Source organism: Neofelis nebulosa, chromosome 13, assembly GCF_028018385.1.
Source record: "Neofelis nebulosa isolate mNeoNeb1 chromosome 13, mNeoNeb1.pri, whole genome shotgun sequence".
In the NCBI taxonomy this organism is placed as follows: domain Eukaryota; kingdom Metazoa; phylum Chordata; class Mammalia; order Carnivora; family Felidae; genus Neofelis; species Neofelis nebulosa.
This window is the reverse complement of record NC_080794.1, coordinates 75,283,639-75,298,795: the sequence shown is the minus strand read 5'-3', so window position 1 is coordinate 75,298,795 and position 15,157 is coordinate 75,283,639. Positions and strand designations below refer to the sequence as shown.

At 51.1% G+C, this 15,157-nt stretch overlaps 2 protein-coding genes across 13 annotated transcripts in view; one reads left to right on the top strand and one right to left on the bottom strand.

The window, feature by feature from the left end:
- NRAP (nebulin related anchoring protein) overlaps positions 1-10,724 on the top strand; it is a 70,782-nt gene extending 60,058 nt beyond the window's left edge. For all 11 annotated transcript variants that reach the window (XM_058697832.1, XM_058697833.1, XM_058697829.1 and 8 more), the window contains 7 exons: positions 1,492-1,596; positions 2,417-2,515; positions 3,825-3,929; positions 7,223-7,330; positions 9,167-9,478; positions 9,639-9,770; positions 10,348-10,724. In XM_058697832.1, the coding sequence (XP_058553815.1) occupies positions 1,492-1,596; positions 2,417-2,515; positions 3,825-3,929; positions 7,223-7,330; positions 9,167-9,478; positions 9,639-9,770; positions 10,348-10,452 (966 nt within the window). In that variant the 3' untranslated portion in view covers positions 10,453-10,724. The remainder of the gene's footprint in view (positions 1-1,491; positions 1,597-2,416; positions 2,516-3,824; positions 3,930-7,222; positions 7,331-9,166; positions 9,479-9,638; positions 9,771-10,347) is intronic.
- A 1-nt stretch (position 10,725) lies between these two features.
- HABP2 (hyaluronan binding protein 2) overlaps positions 10,726-15,157 on the bottom strand; it is a 33,116-nt gene continuing 28,684 nt past the window's right edge. For both annotated transcript variants that reach the window (XM_058697836.1, XM_058697837.1), the window contains 3 exons: positions 14,300-14,434; positions 12,782-12,927; positions 10,726-11,185 (listed from right to left, as the gene is read on the bottom strand). In XM_058697836.1, the coding sequence (XP_058553819.1) occupies positions 11,021-11,185; positions 12,782-12,927; positions 14,300-14,434 (446 nt within the window). In that variant the 3' untranslated portion in view covers positions 10,726-11,020. The remainder of the gene's footprint in view (positions 11,186-12,781; positions 12,928-14,299; positions 14,435-15,157) is intronic.

Below are 15,157 nucleotides of genomic sequence, written 5' to 3'. Positions count from 1 at the left end.
CTGTTCAGCTCAACAAAAGGCAAGTTGAAAGAGTGTTCCCCACTTCATCTTGCGTATGAAAGGAGCGAGACCCGGCTGTGAAGAGGTCCTGTCGGATTATTCTCTCTAACTTAGAAATTTATCCAATTTTCTCTGTTCTTTATCAGAGTGGAAGGCAAAAGCTTTGCCGGTGTAGACCGAAAGATCGTGGTATAAAAAGCAATCTTACTGACATGGGGTTTTGAAGCCTGCTCCTGAACCTGAGTGATGCCTCCCTTCACCAGTTAGAAAGCAGAGTGGAATTTGCACGGGGGCATTAACCAGCAGACAGTAGATCAGAAACGGACCCTCTTTGAGACCAGCTGTGAGGGACGCTGTGAATCCTGAAATGAAAAGGAACTAAAAAGGCCGAGAGGCTGGTTTCTGGAGTGATATTTTGCGTTACAGCAGAGCTTGTATCTAAATTAGAGAAACGCTATCAACTTCATTTAGATCCAAATTTTAGATTTCCTTAGAGGGTCTTTTTCCACCTTTAAAAAATGCCTAATTTCCATAAAGAGAAGAAGAAAAGCGTTCATGTGACTGTCTCATCCTAGATAATGGTGGGCAGGTGGAGGGATGGTACTAAGACCTAATGTTTTAGGAGACTCCTGATCAGACTCATTGTCCTACAGCAGCACTTACAATTTTGTCCCAGGGATGCTGCTGTAGTTCTAAATCTTCTGAGTCCTTAAAATGAAAAAAAGGGTGATAAAGCCCAGCCCGTTTTGACCTTATGAGCAAATCCTGGGGAACGGTGGCAGGGGGAGGGAAACGTAGGCACAAAAAGATTAAATTGGCTCTCATACTGTAGGCCGGTTGTATCTAAGCTTGTGCCCTTCTTAGGGTCCTGCTGTAATTGTCACTGCGCCCTCCTGCCCCCCCCCCGGCCCCCCAAACCACCACAAGACAAAAACAGATCCAACACATAGAGCAGCTTTTGCTCCTGAGGACCCTCAGGCGTTCTCATGAGCACAGAAGGGTCGTTACCACCTTCAGCTGTCACAGAGAGAAACTGAGTCACATTTGGTAAAGTGATTTGCTCCGCGTCACGGCAGGTTTGGCCCAGAGCTCAAAGCCCTTTCATCACCTGGAGGTGGGCAAAACTGTTGTATGTAGGCAGGCAGGCAGGCAGTCACCTCACTGCCAGAAGGAAACAAAATAATCCAGGCAGATGCCTGGGCTTGGGTGTAGATCTCCACTCTTCCTTCAAGCGATCATTTGCATCCATTACCTTGGCTTCTAACCCTGACGGTTCACAGGTGGGGTCTTCTTGTATCTTAGGCACGATCCATTATTTAATTCCTGGCAGAGTGCACGAACTCACGTGGTTGGACTTAACGATGTGCAGACACACTCCGAATGAAGATGTTGACACGTCATGATGAAGCATTATTACAAATCAAGGATCTAGGAATGCCCCGACAGTCTTAGACACTCTCTTGGTAAAAGCCAATGATTTTCTTCCCGCAGTTTCGCTACAAGTCCGACCTGATGGGCATGAAGGGGACGGGATGGTTGACGCTGAGTTCCCCACAGCTAGAGAGTGCAAAGAAGGCTGGAGAACTCATCAGCGAGGTACCACTAACCCGACCCTATCTTACGTGCAACCTATAGCATTCACTTTCTGCTGCAGAGGGAACCTGCTTACAGGGTGGAGATCCCAAGAGGGCCCCCTGGCCACTGGACACCCAGTGTTTTTCTTGGCCTTTTGCAACCCAGTGGCAAGACTGAACAAGATCTCCCTCCACATGAATTCACTTGCTGGGGAGTTAAAGGCATGTTCCCAACTGGGCAGTGAGAGACAGGTGATGTGCTAGAAGGTTCTCAGTAGGCACATTCGGTAGTCATGAGCTAAGCTGGCCCGTTGTTTTCATGGGGGCACAGAACTTGCCATCCACCTCCTGAGTTTACTCAGAGTGCCCAGTGTCTGGGGCTTATCTGATTTCAGAAGGTGTTACGCATTGCACGGGGAATGGTTACCTTAACCCAACTCCCCACCGTACTGGTGGCCCGGAGATTCTTGCCCTGGGGTCCCCTTGAGGGTGGCACTGCCTTCTTCCATTTCTTAGTAACAGACCTTACTGGGACCCTGCTGATGCTGAATTCTCCCCTCTACTGAATTCCTTTATTGTGAGGAGCCAGGCTATTGTGTAGCTTGAGAGAGAGAGAGAGAGAGAGAGAGAGAGAGAGAGTAAATACTGGTAAAATGTTCCTTATCACAGGGGCCGCTTGGACCTCTTGTATACCCCTGTGAGCTACCCGCCAAGAAGAGAGACTTGTTTTCCAGTAGTGTCATTGGCCCATTTGGTACTGAGCAGGTGGTGCGGTGAAGCTGCATGCTGAAAAATGCATGCTGTTCACCGGTTTTATGGGAACCTGTGCCTTTTTCTTACAGACTAAATACCGTAAGAAACCAGACAGTATCAAGTTCACCACGGTGGTTGACTCCCCAGACCTGGTTCACGCCAAGAACAGCTACCTGCATTGCAACGAGGTGGGCATCTTCCACCACTCGTCCTAGGTGCCCCCTAGTGGGTAGTGTGCCGCCCGGTACTCAGTGCTTCAGAGGATGGGCTTGGGACAGCTGTGAGCGCAGACCTTCTGTCTACTGCCTGGGTGGTCGAGGGCCAGTTACTTCTCTCTTCTAACCTCCGCTCCCTTATTGGAAAGGACGGCACTGAGAGCACTGTTTCATAAGATGAAGTGAACTAACTGAGGGTTAAATAAATAAATGTATGTGACACTTTTAGCAAGTGTCTGGAACATAGTGAGTCCTCAATAAGTGTCCCCTATTATGGCATGTTCACAATCATAACAATACTAAGTATTATTGGTGATCTTTTCGTCAACATTAGAGAGATTCGTCTCAATTATTGATAGATGATAATGGAATTAAAGGCTGAACGTAACCCAGTTAGAAAAAAAGAACAGCCATGTTAAAAGCTTCTTTCTGCTTTTACTCCGTATGATTTAACCTCATTTCTTCTCCCCTGTATTTATTTCGGAGTATAGGAAGTTAAATATTTTCTCTCTGAAATTGTCAAGGGATTTGATTTTGCACAGAGAAAACTGACCCCTCATCACACAGAGTCTAAATGTTGTACCGAAACATTCATGTTTGCGAAGTCCAAGCTGAATTTGGAAAAGGATCAGAATACTGTATTTTCCTCTCTAAAAGTAGATGAGGCTCAATCCCTTCCTAAAATTGTTTGCAACTCTTAGATCAGTGCTCTAAAAATAGGAACTAAGAGAGAGCTCGAGTTTTAAAATTGTGTCTTCCTGGGACCCAGGTAGACTATGAAAACTTTAATTTTCTGGAAACATCTTAAGGCATTTCATGGTAAAAAAAAAAAAAAAAAAGACTTGTTAGCCTTTGTGTCTTTTTATTATTATTCACGTCAAACAGCAAGGGCATTAAGGCATCTCGTTACAAGTAGAAACCTTGAACAATGCTCAGTTGCAAAGATTCTCAAAATACCCACACACCTTATACTGTTGTAAAACACACGGGCGTAGCCAACCAGGATACTGGTTTGGGGCCCATTTGGAGCAGATCTTGATGAGTATTTTAAACAGGGTCTATTTAAAACCAGCCGGTCCCACCTGACTCTGGACACACAGGCCCCTATGGTCAGCCGGTGGGTTCTGGGTTCTGGCGGGAGGCCCTCCACGTGCTGGGCTGGGTTCTGCCCCCACGATGGTGGGCACTCGGTGGGAGGGGCAGGAAGGGGGTCCGCCTGTTCTCCACCTGTCACTTCGGCCGGTGCAGTTCTGCACTTACCGTGAGCCTGTCTTACCCACAGCGTCTGTACAGGGCGGGCGACGCAGAGTCCCTGCACAGATACACCCCGATCCCCGACCACCCCGATTTCACCAGAGCCCGCCTCAACGCGCAGTGCCTGAGTGACGTAAGTGAAGCAGCCGTTCATGTGGTGTGTAAGTGTATTTGTAAATGTATCCATACCCGAGCTGGATGTTACTTGTTGGGGAAGAAAAAGTCCCAGGAGGGAGGACCTGGGACGGGAAGAACACGGGACCGAGAGTGAGACAGACCACGTGTGCGACTCAGAGCCACCTTCCTCGCCGGGCCTCAGTTTCCTCAACTGGAAAATGGGTTGGAGCCGGGCGAACCGATGCCTGTGGTTCCTCCCAGCTCGGAAATTCTGGTTCCGGGCATGACCGCAAAGACCTCAGTCGTGCGCTCTCCTGGCCCTGGCAGGGGCAGACGCTTGCTCTGTCTCTTTCCCGGACACGTGTCCTCGGCCCTTCGGAGCAGGGTGACTTTGGAGACGCCGTGGCACTTTCTCACCGCACAGTTTGGAAAGACGCTGCGGTTGCCGCCCATCGGGCACAAACACAGTCTCCTTTGTGCGTGAGGCGGTGGCCTTCAACACTTCCGTGTCCCTTAGATGTGTGCCCTTTGCGTGCATAACCAAGATGCTGTTTCCTAAACCCAGGCTTGTTGTTAGCAGGGGTCGGAGGCCCCCGGTTGTAATAGAATAGGCAGCCGCTCGGCCAGCAGAGCTGTGATCCTGGGATAACAGGTAGCCAGACGGCAGAATCAAAAGACGCCGTCAGATCAGAATAACACAGGCTGAGTGTGTCGGCCTGGGGCAGCGCGGGGCCTCCCAGAGTCCGGCCATTCTTCCCTCCCTGGCCCGGCCATTGTGTCCTGGGGCTCCGCGCAGATCAACAGCTGCTACCGTGCACCCCAGAGGTGGCCGCCTCGCAGGGGTTGGCGAGAGGCGCCTTCTAGTTAGCGTGTGTATTAGTTTGTTGCGTTTGTAAAGCCCTGTGGGATCCCACGCGGTGAATGCGACGGGGCTTTGTAAATATGAGTTATTATGACCATTTGATGCTTTTGAGGGATGTGCGAGCGATAATTTTAGAACGGCAGCTCTGGTGGGCTGACCTCCATCTGGGGAAGCGGGACCTCCCCCTCAGCAGAGCTCGGACAAAACAGCCATCGCATTAATGCTTCAAGGATGGGAGAAGGCCAGGCCTCCATTTGACGAGCTATTGGAGGCCCATTGCCCCGAAAAACTGGGATAAGACTGCCGGTCCGTTTGGGGGCCAGCTTAAGGAGGACGGCCGCCCCGGGCCGGTGACGGCGCATCTTCCGGCTCACAAGGGACGCCAGTCTGTAGAGTCCCAGAGCTGAAATTAGCCGCCGGGGCATGCGGATATGGAGAACTCATGAACCTCTTTTGAAAGAGCACTTCTTCGGGGGCGTGTAGAATGCACACAATTGGATCAAGTGCTCTGTGAGGAAGATGTGGAGGGAAAGTGACCTTCCTGGGCAAAGAAAGCCATTGAGATGTGTAAGGCAGCCGAAATAACTAAAAATCAAATGACTCTAATGTGTGAGGATGAGGACAAAACTGTGCCCACTGTGATAAAGAAGAGAAACGCCCAGGGTTCCAAATCAAAGCGCCTACGGAATGTAAAGGCTCCCAGTGGCAAGGCAGAAACCTCAACAGAATAAAAAAACTCAGGGAGGAAGTGATGACAATCAAGCAAATAGTATACAGGGAGAAGGGGGGCAGGAGAAAGGGAGCAGGCGTCTTGGGGAGAACCCCAATTTGGGCCACACTGGCTCGTTGGCCCTCGGCTGCAGAGACCCGGAAGCGGGGGTGCATCCGACACCACCGTGGGGTGACATGGGAGTTTGAGGCGGAGTGAAGCTTGGTGTCCCTACCCAGCCCAGATCTGGTGTGGAGGCCCTCTTTTAGGAAGGCGCCAACCGTCACCTTCCCAGGGGACGCTAAGAGTTGGGACTCTGTGTGCTGGACCGCCATATTAGGGAGCATAATGCTAAAGGCGACGGTGGATCTGTCGTTATCTGAACGCTCCCCCCCTTGTACGTATCCCTCGCTCACGCCTGCTAAACTCAGTGGCGACCCGGGAAATGGAATCCTTTGGGCCCTGTCTGTGACCCATCGATTAGGTGATTGCCCCAATGGTTATGGGCTCTGTATTTCTAGGCCCTTGAACGCAGTAGGTATTTGGCTCGTGGTTGGCAGCGTTGGGTGTTGGAGGTGGAGGCCGTGATGAAGGTGAAGGTGATGGATGGCGGTACCTAAAAGCGCGGAGCCCGGCCGTGCCTGGCTCAGCCTCCATGGGCCCCTCTGGTTCCAGGCCCAGGTGTGCGGCCGTGTGAGGCACTTTGCTTTTTATCTGCCATCCCCGCTTTGCTTAATCTCCTCAATCCCCTGTAGAACAGAGCCTCAGGCTTGACCTCTATTTCCAAGTGACAAAAGTAAGGTTCTTAAAGGGCCTTCTGACCCGCTGGGGCTCTTGGAAAGAGTGAGCCACAGACACGGTCTGGGGCTGTCACTTTGTCGTCTGCTGCTGATGTGCCTCGCCTGCTGTCTCCCTTCTCTGTGGCTGAATAAAGGACAGCCCTCCACTGGGATCTCCAGATGGTTCCTTTCATTGAGCCATTCCCTTATCTTGAAAAAAAAAATTATTAGCTACATGAAGGCATGGGAGATTTTGATGCTCTATCGGTTATGTGGGTCTACCTGAGGACTAAGAGGGTGTGATTACAGACTCCTGGAGGGTGTGTGAGAACAGCTTCAAAAGGGGAAAAATGAAAGAGGAAGATGTGAAATAACATGGGTCAGGAACTCGGTCAGGTTCTTGGCAATCAATTTAATGCAGGTGAAGGCTCTTCCCTCGGTGCGTCCTCATGGGGTGCATATGGGACACAGCCCGCTTCATCGCGATGGGGTGACGTGGCTTTGGGAGCTGCCGAGGGGCCCCCGGGAAGTCTTTGGAGCTAACAAACCCATGGGTGCCGGGACCTAAGGAATAGTACTTTCCGCGTATCTGAAGAAACAGAGTTCTCGAACTTTGAGTTCTGTTGTTTGGAAGCGAATGCAAACACAGGAAGGAGTGGGGCAGGGGCCCCTCGTACCAACAGGATGTAGCAAATGAGCCGGACTCGCTGAGCCCAGACCCGCCAGGGCAGGGCCTGATGAGCAAGCCAGGGGCTTAGAGCTGCGGCCCTTCGTGGCCAGTCCCACCAGGCTCAGAGCTGGGGAGGTCCTTGGGGTGGATGCGGGGCTGTGGCTCTGTCCTTGGGCCCCTGCAAGGGCGAGGGTGTGTGTTTAGGAACTGTTCCTGCTCAGAACTGACAACATGCCAGATACGGAGTTCTCACTCCCTGCTCGTTCGCTTCTTTGTTTTCGCCGTCTAGAAAGCCTACAGAAACTCTTGGGAACAGACGCGGGCTGTCGGCTATGACTTCAGGCTGGACGCCATTCCATTCCAGACTGCCCGGGCGTCCAGAGAGATCGCCAGTGACGTAAGACCTCAGGCTCTGTCTCCCTCTGTCACTGAGAGTTTTGACTGGTTTTCCCAGTTCTGTTAAAACGAAAACCACCAGGAACCAAAACTGAACAAATATTTCCGATGAAATTAAAAATAGGTCTTATCTCCCAGAATCTTAGCTAGAAGTTTTAAGTTGGGGAGGGTCGTTTTCCCACTTTCTCTCTCTTAAGAGCGATACTCTTATTATTTTTTAACGTTTTAAGTTTATTTATTTATTTTAAGAGAGAGAGAGGCACATGGGAGGGGCAGAGAGAAAGGGAGAGAGAGAATCCCAAGCAGGCTGTGCACTGTCACAGTGCGGATGTCAAGAGTCAGTCGCTTAACTGACTGAGCACCCAGGCGCCCCAAGAGAGACACTATTTTTTTAATGTTTATTTTTGAGAGAGAGAGAGAGAGAGAGAGACAGCGTGCAAAAGAGGGAGGCGCAGAGAGAGGGGGAGACATAGAATCTGAAGCAGGCTCCAGCTGTCAGCACAGAGCCCGACGCAAGGCTCGAACCCACAAACCATGAGATCATGACCTGAGCTAAAGTCGGACGCTTAGCAGACTGAGCCACCCAGACACTCTCAGGGGAGGCACTCTTAAAATTTGTGTGTGTACCGAGAGGTCAATCAACATGTGATTGATGTGTTGATCCACATAAAAGCACTTTTAGCTGAAGTGCAGCATGACAGAGTAGAAAGAGATTGAGCTTTCCACCTCGACTCGTCCGAGTTAAAGTCCGGGCTCAGTCATTTAGGACCAGCTGCATGGTGTTGGGCAAGTTGCTCATATTCTGTGGAGGCAGATTTCTACATCTATGAGCAAGGGGTATAATTTTTATCTCCTAGGACTGTTGTAGGAGTGAAAACAAAATAGTTCAGAGTGTCATGCAAATAACAGGTGTTCAAAACATGGCAGCCATTGTTATGGAAGAGGAAGGCATCATTGACTGGATCATTGATCATGAACAGCTTGTCTCTGCCCACAATAAGTACAGAAACCAAGGGCAAGCATTTAGAAACATTTGCAGCAACTAGCTATTGGGTGTCGTCACACGCACAAGGCACCCCACTGCAGGTGCGGTAGAACCACATCTGGGACCTTGACGGATTGGCAATTTAAAAAGCAAGACGAGGGGCGCCTGGGTGGCTCAGTCGGTTAAGCGTCCGACTTCGGCTCAGGTCATGATCTCACGGTCCGTGAGTTCGAGCCCCGCGTCGGGCTCTGTGCTGACGGCTCAGAGCCTGGAGCCTGTTTCCGATTCTGTGTCTCCCTCTCTCTCTGACCCTCCCCTGTTCATGCTCTGTCTCTCTCTATCTCAAAAATAAATAAACGTTAAAAAAAATTAAAAAGAAATAAAAAGCAAGACGAAATGAAACTGGCCCTTCACTATAGATGGTTTGAGAGGCCCGGGTCCCTGCAAACTGGAAAGAATCAAGGGAAGAGTGGCTGCTGACAGAGTGGGCGCGTTTCTCTTCCTGTTGGGTTCATTACAGCGGCAATAACACCCAGAGCCGCCACTCGGTGGGCGTGAACCTGTGCCAGACGCGAAGCTTAGCCCCCAGCTCATTGAATCCCGTCAGTGTCCCGTGGGGCGGAGGTTCATTCTCCCATTTTATCAGGTGGGGAAACTGAGGCTCAGAGGGACTCAGTCACTGGCCCGAGGCCACAGAGCTAGAAGGTAGCAGCGGGGGAGATAGATCCCAGGTGTACCTGAATCGGAAGCTGCGCCCTTCCCCCATCCTTGAACTTCCTGCTGAGACCCCGGTGGGCTGGCGGGGGAGGGGAGGCAGCACCCACGACCTCCCTCTGCTCCTCTGACCTGCAGTTCCGGTATAAAGAGGCCTTCCTGAGAGACCGGGGCCAGCAGATTGGGTACCGCAGCGTCCAGGACGACCCAAGGATGAGGCATTTCCTCAACGTCGGCAAACTCCAGAGTGACAACGAGTACAAGAAGGACTTCGCCAAGAGTCGGTCTCAGTTCCACAGCCGCCCAGACCAGCCCGGCATCCTCCAAGCCAGGAGGAGCCAGCAGCTGGCCAGCGACGTGTGCTACAGGCAGCCCCTGCCCCAGCCCACCTGCGACCCTGAGCAGCTGGGTCTGAAGCATGCGCAGAAGGCCCACCAGCTGCAAAGCGATGTGAGTTGTGCCCCCCCCCCCCCCTGCCCCGCCGCCCGGCCGAGACCTTTCCTCCTGTGCCTCGGCCTCTCATTCCACATGTGGAATTCTCCACTCTGTGGCCAGATCACCCCCAAACCCTGCTGACCTATTCCTCTTGCTTCCCTCCTTCCCCCGAAAGGTCAAGTACAAATCAGACTTGAACCTGACCAGAGGTATCGGCTGGACCCCTCCCGGCTCCTACAAAGTGGAGATGGCCCGGCGCGCGGCAGAACTGGCCAAGGCGAGGGGCCTGGGTCTCCGGGGGGCTGACGTGAGTAGCAAGCTCCAGACCCACCCTGGCTGGCATGGCCGTGGGGAAAGGCAAACTCGTTGTTTCTTTTCAAACTTTATTTTTGGCCAAAGGTCAGCCGGCTCTAAAGAAGTGTGAAATGCAGCTCGAGCAAGGCGCCTAATTTCATGGGTCTGAGATGACCAGGCGGATGACACCCGGGTTAAACTTCCTGCAGGGTTTTCTCTGAAGTCACAGCCATTAGTTCTGCGGAGACAAACCTACCGGGGCTACATCAATCCCGGGCCACGGAAGCCCAGGCTGTGCTGACTGCTTGCTCGTTACATTTGCAGAAAGGGTCAGGGACTCGCTGGCTGCAACAGTCCAGGTTTTGAACCCTGCTTTGTTCAGAAGAAAGACACCACGTCTAAATGAGAGATTGGCTTTGCTTCGCTCTCCTTCTTGCCTCGAGGATCGTTTTTCTTGGGGAGGGTGGAGGAGGGGAAGGGCAGGGGAGGGAGAACGTTTTAAATGCTCCGGGGGCATCTTAGGCAGCTCGCGTGTGGGAGCGGGGCGGAAGCTTCGTTCGGACTCAGGGAGGTATGTTTGATTCCTGCAGGGGGGACCAGAGGCTGTGGAGCCCGCGGATAATCAGAGGGGGGACGTGAACCCAGACGCCATGGAGATTCTGCACGTCAAAAGGAGGAGGGGTCTGCCTTTGTGAGCACGCGGCATCCACCCAGGATTCTTGGGAGAGCGGCTGGGGAGGAATTGTGCCCACCAGAGACATGCTTCTGTTCCAGCAAGCCAAAAAAAAACCCAAAAAACAAAAAAACATGACACACCAGCCCATTCCCTGAGCCGCTTTACTTAACGACTCTTAGAAAGCTACGGAGAATGTCGTATTTTCGGTCCTCTGGGTCATCCTGGAAGGGGGTGACCCGTTCTGCTGTGTACTTTGGGTGTCTGGCATGAGGAATAAAGACGTAAAGGTGACTTCCAGTGGCTCTGGTTATTCTTTAATCCCACATTTGCAAATGTCCGAGGTAAAGGCAGTCTGTGGTTTTCTAGAAGGTACCATCGTTTGAAGGGAAGCAAACAAAATACAGGTTGCGTTGCTTCTGGCATATCTTGGTCCAGGATGCACCAGGCTGGGCGGCCGTTGTCTCTGTGTAGGTTGCAGACTCTTGGCTGTATGGCCTCCCAGGGACGCCCAGGGTGTCCGTGCTGCCCATGAGGGTGTGCCTTGTCTGGGTGCTAAGGAGAATGGACTTTCAGGTTAAGAAGACACCTTAGAAACTAGTCTCCCTTTGGATGGTGGCTTTGATCCAATTTAGGAATTTGGTCACCAGGGTGTAGACTCCTGGCTTCTTCCCACATTCCAGGCCCCAGCTCACTATCCCATAGACATAGTAGGTGCCATTCTTCTCACAGGTCAGAGGGCCTCCCGAGTCACCCTAAGGGAAAAGACACGCGAGTTCAGCTTTGTGAATCAGAGCACTTTCAGAGACACCCCCACCTTCCACGAGGAGATGCCAGGGGGTGCAGTCACCCCGGTGGGTTTCCCTGGAGAGTGCTGGCAGGGACCCTCCTATGCCTTATATGACCCAGAGTTCTGAAGGGAGAGATGTGAACGCCAACACATGTCCCTGAGTTCATGAGGGGTTGGCAGATGAGCCACGGGGCTGGGCCACGTGCCTTGGTCACACCCCCATGTCCATGCTCTTACTCATGACCCATAGTCACACAGTGAATTCTCAGGGGCCCTCAACTTCTCATTCCTGCAGGGGCCTCGGTAGGGAGCAGTGCCCTGTTTAGCCAGAGCCCTTGAAGGGACCCGAAGGGGCCACGCACAGGGTGGGGAGGACAGGGCTTAGAAATAGCATGGCCCACATGTTCGACATGGTCTGTGGGGTTAGATCTTCTGGGTTCCAGACCAGGCTTTGGACAGCCAACTGGGCCTCAGTTTCTCACATTGCAAACTTGGGGAGAGCAACCGACCATCCCCCACCTGCCCTGGCTCTTGAACGGATAAATGTTTGTAAAGCACCTGGAACGGTGCCTGGCTCATACTGAGCCCCCAATTAAATTAGCAGGAGGAGCATGGAGAGAAAACATAGCTCTCAACGCATGTCTCCACTTAACACACGGCAATCGATAGGATCTTCAGTGGCTAAAGCTCTTCGGATCTTAGCCACATCTTCGGATTTTATGTAGATGTGATTTCCATATTATAGACTAGGCACCCGAGACCGGGGAATTATTTCGGTGTAATGAACTGAATGTTTGTGTCCCCCCCGCCCCCACCCAAATTCATATGTTGAAGCCTAATTCCCCGATGTGATGGTCTTAGGGGGCGGGACCTTTGGGAGGAGATAGGCAGAAAATTCTAAATTTGGCTGTGCCTCGGAGTCTAGGAAGGACGTCTCCTGTGAGATGTGACCCCTGGGGAGTGTCGGGGAGGCCCTAGGTTGGCTGTTGCTACAGAGGAGCCACTCAGCCACTTAGTTTGCTAGGCCTAAATCCCCCTCCCCTTCTCTCTCTCTCTCTCTCTCTCTCTTTTCTCTCTCTCTCTTTCACACACAAAGCCTAATAATTAGTTAATATTATCATGAGTTCTCTGGGCCTGTCATCTTTCTCCTTCTAGCCACTGGTCTTTTGGATAGTTCTGTATTGGGATTTTCAGACATGCTGCCCCGTTCTGAGGCCAGAAGCACCATTTTCACATTTAAACACAGCGAAGCAAATTTCTGCTCTGCCCGCTCACCACCCAGGTGCTGTAGGCCCAGACCGTTTTCTCTACGCATCTGTAAAATGAAGACGATGACATCTCCTTCACCAGTGTCACGCCTGCCGGTTACTATGCTCAATCATCCTGGATGGATGTGGATTCCGACTTGCCAGAGGACAGGTGTGCCTACCCGTGCCTTAGCTTTATGGCAGGTGGACCTCTGAAACTGCCTCCCAGCCCTGGGCTCTTGGTCTGGACTCTGTGCCCGGTGTATGTTCCCGGCCCACGTGTCCCTCCCCAAGTGCCATTTGGAGTCTCTGACCTGGCAGGAGTCTTTTCCAGGCTTCTGAAGGTTTCCTGCACAAATCATGCTGTTGTCGATCATGTGGTCATAGAGTCGGTGGGAGTTGCACAAAGTACTGGCAATCAGCTTGACCTTGGCATCCAGGAGCTGGCGGGACCCTTCCCCTGTGGGACAGAGAAAAGAGATTGCCACTGTGGGGACCCGGGTGACACCTGCCCCACCAGAAGCTAGCACTGATAAAAAGAGGGCCACAGCTCTGAACTCAGAAAGGAAGGTTTTTCCGGGAGATGGGCAGAAGAGCTTCATGTTTTAAGGATGGGGACCTTTGCCTCCAGCCTTCACTGTGGTTTTATAGACCCTCATTGCTTTGCTTATCGCAATGCAGCAGAATCATTTATTCCCTCTTCTGTCTGCCCGGCTAGACCATCAGATCAGAAGGGCAGGGATAGTGGCTTAAGCCATTTTTTAAAACTTCCTAGCAGAGGGCTGGTACACAGTAGATTCGTAATGATGGACCAAGTGCCCGGTTGCTCCTCTAGATGACCCACTTCCCAGAGTAGACATTTCTTTTCCCGAGGATCCTCTGTTCTGCTCGGTCTGCTCTGGTCAGCACAGTGATATCGAAAGGTTTAGGTGCAGGACAATGAAGATCCCTACAAAGATCAGTCTCTGGCTACCCCCAGATCTGATTAACCAGAAGACTTCATTCCCAAAAGCCTTCTGACAAATTTGTGTATTACACTACCTTTTCTTCACGAATACAGGTCTATTTAAAGTGTTTCTTGCTTTCCATCATTAAGGACAAGATTTGGAGGGAAGAGAAATCTATTTTGAGTATTTGAGAAAGACTTGAAATACACTTCGGAATTTCATATGTTAGAGAATATAATCTTGTCGGTACATGAGAAAATTAATCCTGTGGTTACTTTTTTAAAAAAGACCACATCCTAGAGGCCAATCAATAGCTTGAGTTAAAAACATTTATAGAATGCCTACGATGTGGTGAGCCCTGAGCAAGGCACTATGGGAGAGACCGATGAACAAGAGTGGACCCTGCCCTCCAGGGCCTGACTTAGTGAATATCTCCATAGAATTCTATCAGCTCCTATTATCATGATTCCAAACCTAAGAGATGAGCATGGTTATGGAGAAACTAAAACCCAGCTGTCCAAGTGACAAAGCCAAGAACCCAACACAGGTCTGTCTGATGCCAAACCCATCTTCTTTACGATCTATCCTCTTTCCAATCTGCCTAGGGAAGGAAGGAGAAAGATCTCCATCTCCATAGATACAGTATCAATGCTTGATGGACGTCAAGGATCCCATCAGAAGCTAGCATTGATAAAAAGACTGATGAGATTTAACTAGAGCTTTAGTGATGAGGCAATGTCTTATTTTTGGTAATGCTTTTTTTTTTTGGTAATACATTTTCAATGGAACATGATGTCAAGTTCAGAAGGGCAGTTGAGTTTGACCCTTGCTTCTCTGGTTGATGCAACTTACCTGAGTCTCAGGAGAATGCGTGGCCAGACTCACCTGTTTCTGTCACACCCCAGCCAGAGATGTGGCACTCAGTCCCAGAGGGGAAGGCACCATCGGGCAAACATACAGTCTTCACATATTTGGATTCCAGAGCACAGTGACCATCCACCGGCTTTAGCTTGAGCAAAGCTAGGTAAGGAGAAAAAGAGGAAATGAACGATGGGGTCCTCTCTGCCAAAGGAGCACTAGCTTCAACTCGATCGGAAGGGAGGCGTGGCAAAGCCCCACTCCCAATGCCCGAGAAACTAATGACTTCCTCCTCAGTCATTGAGTTCTTTTAACTTCCACCAGGGGAGGAGTAGCACTTCGGGATGAGAGTAATATCAAAAAATAACAGTTGAGTTTGAAATCATTTCTCATCCATTTTTTATTTTTATTTTTTTTTAATTTTTTTTAACGTTTGTTTATTTTTGAGACAGAGAGAGACAGAGCATGAACAGGGGAGGAGCAGAGAGAGAGGGAGACACAGAATCGGAAACAGGCTCCAGGCTCCGAGCGGTCAGCACAGAGCCCGACGCGGGGCTCGAACTCACGGTCCGCGAGATCGTGACCTGAGCCGAAGTCGGACGCTTACCCGACCGGGCCACCCAGGCGCCCCTCTCATCCATTTTTTAAAAGAATGGGCTTCAAGAGGGGGAAAGAGAAAGATAGTGAGGAAGGAGAGAGAGTGACAGGTCCCAGGAATGGAGAACGTACCCACTGACCAGCCAGTAGCTTAACATTATCGCCTCCACACCTGAGTACCTCCCAGGTGCCTGATGTACACGGGGACACATGCACGTCATGTCATTTAACACATAGGAAGCTGAGCGTTGTGTACAAGTGTACCCATTTTACAGAAGGAGAGCTGAG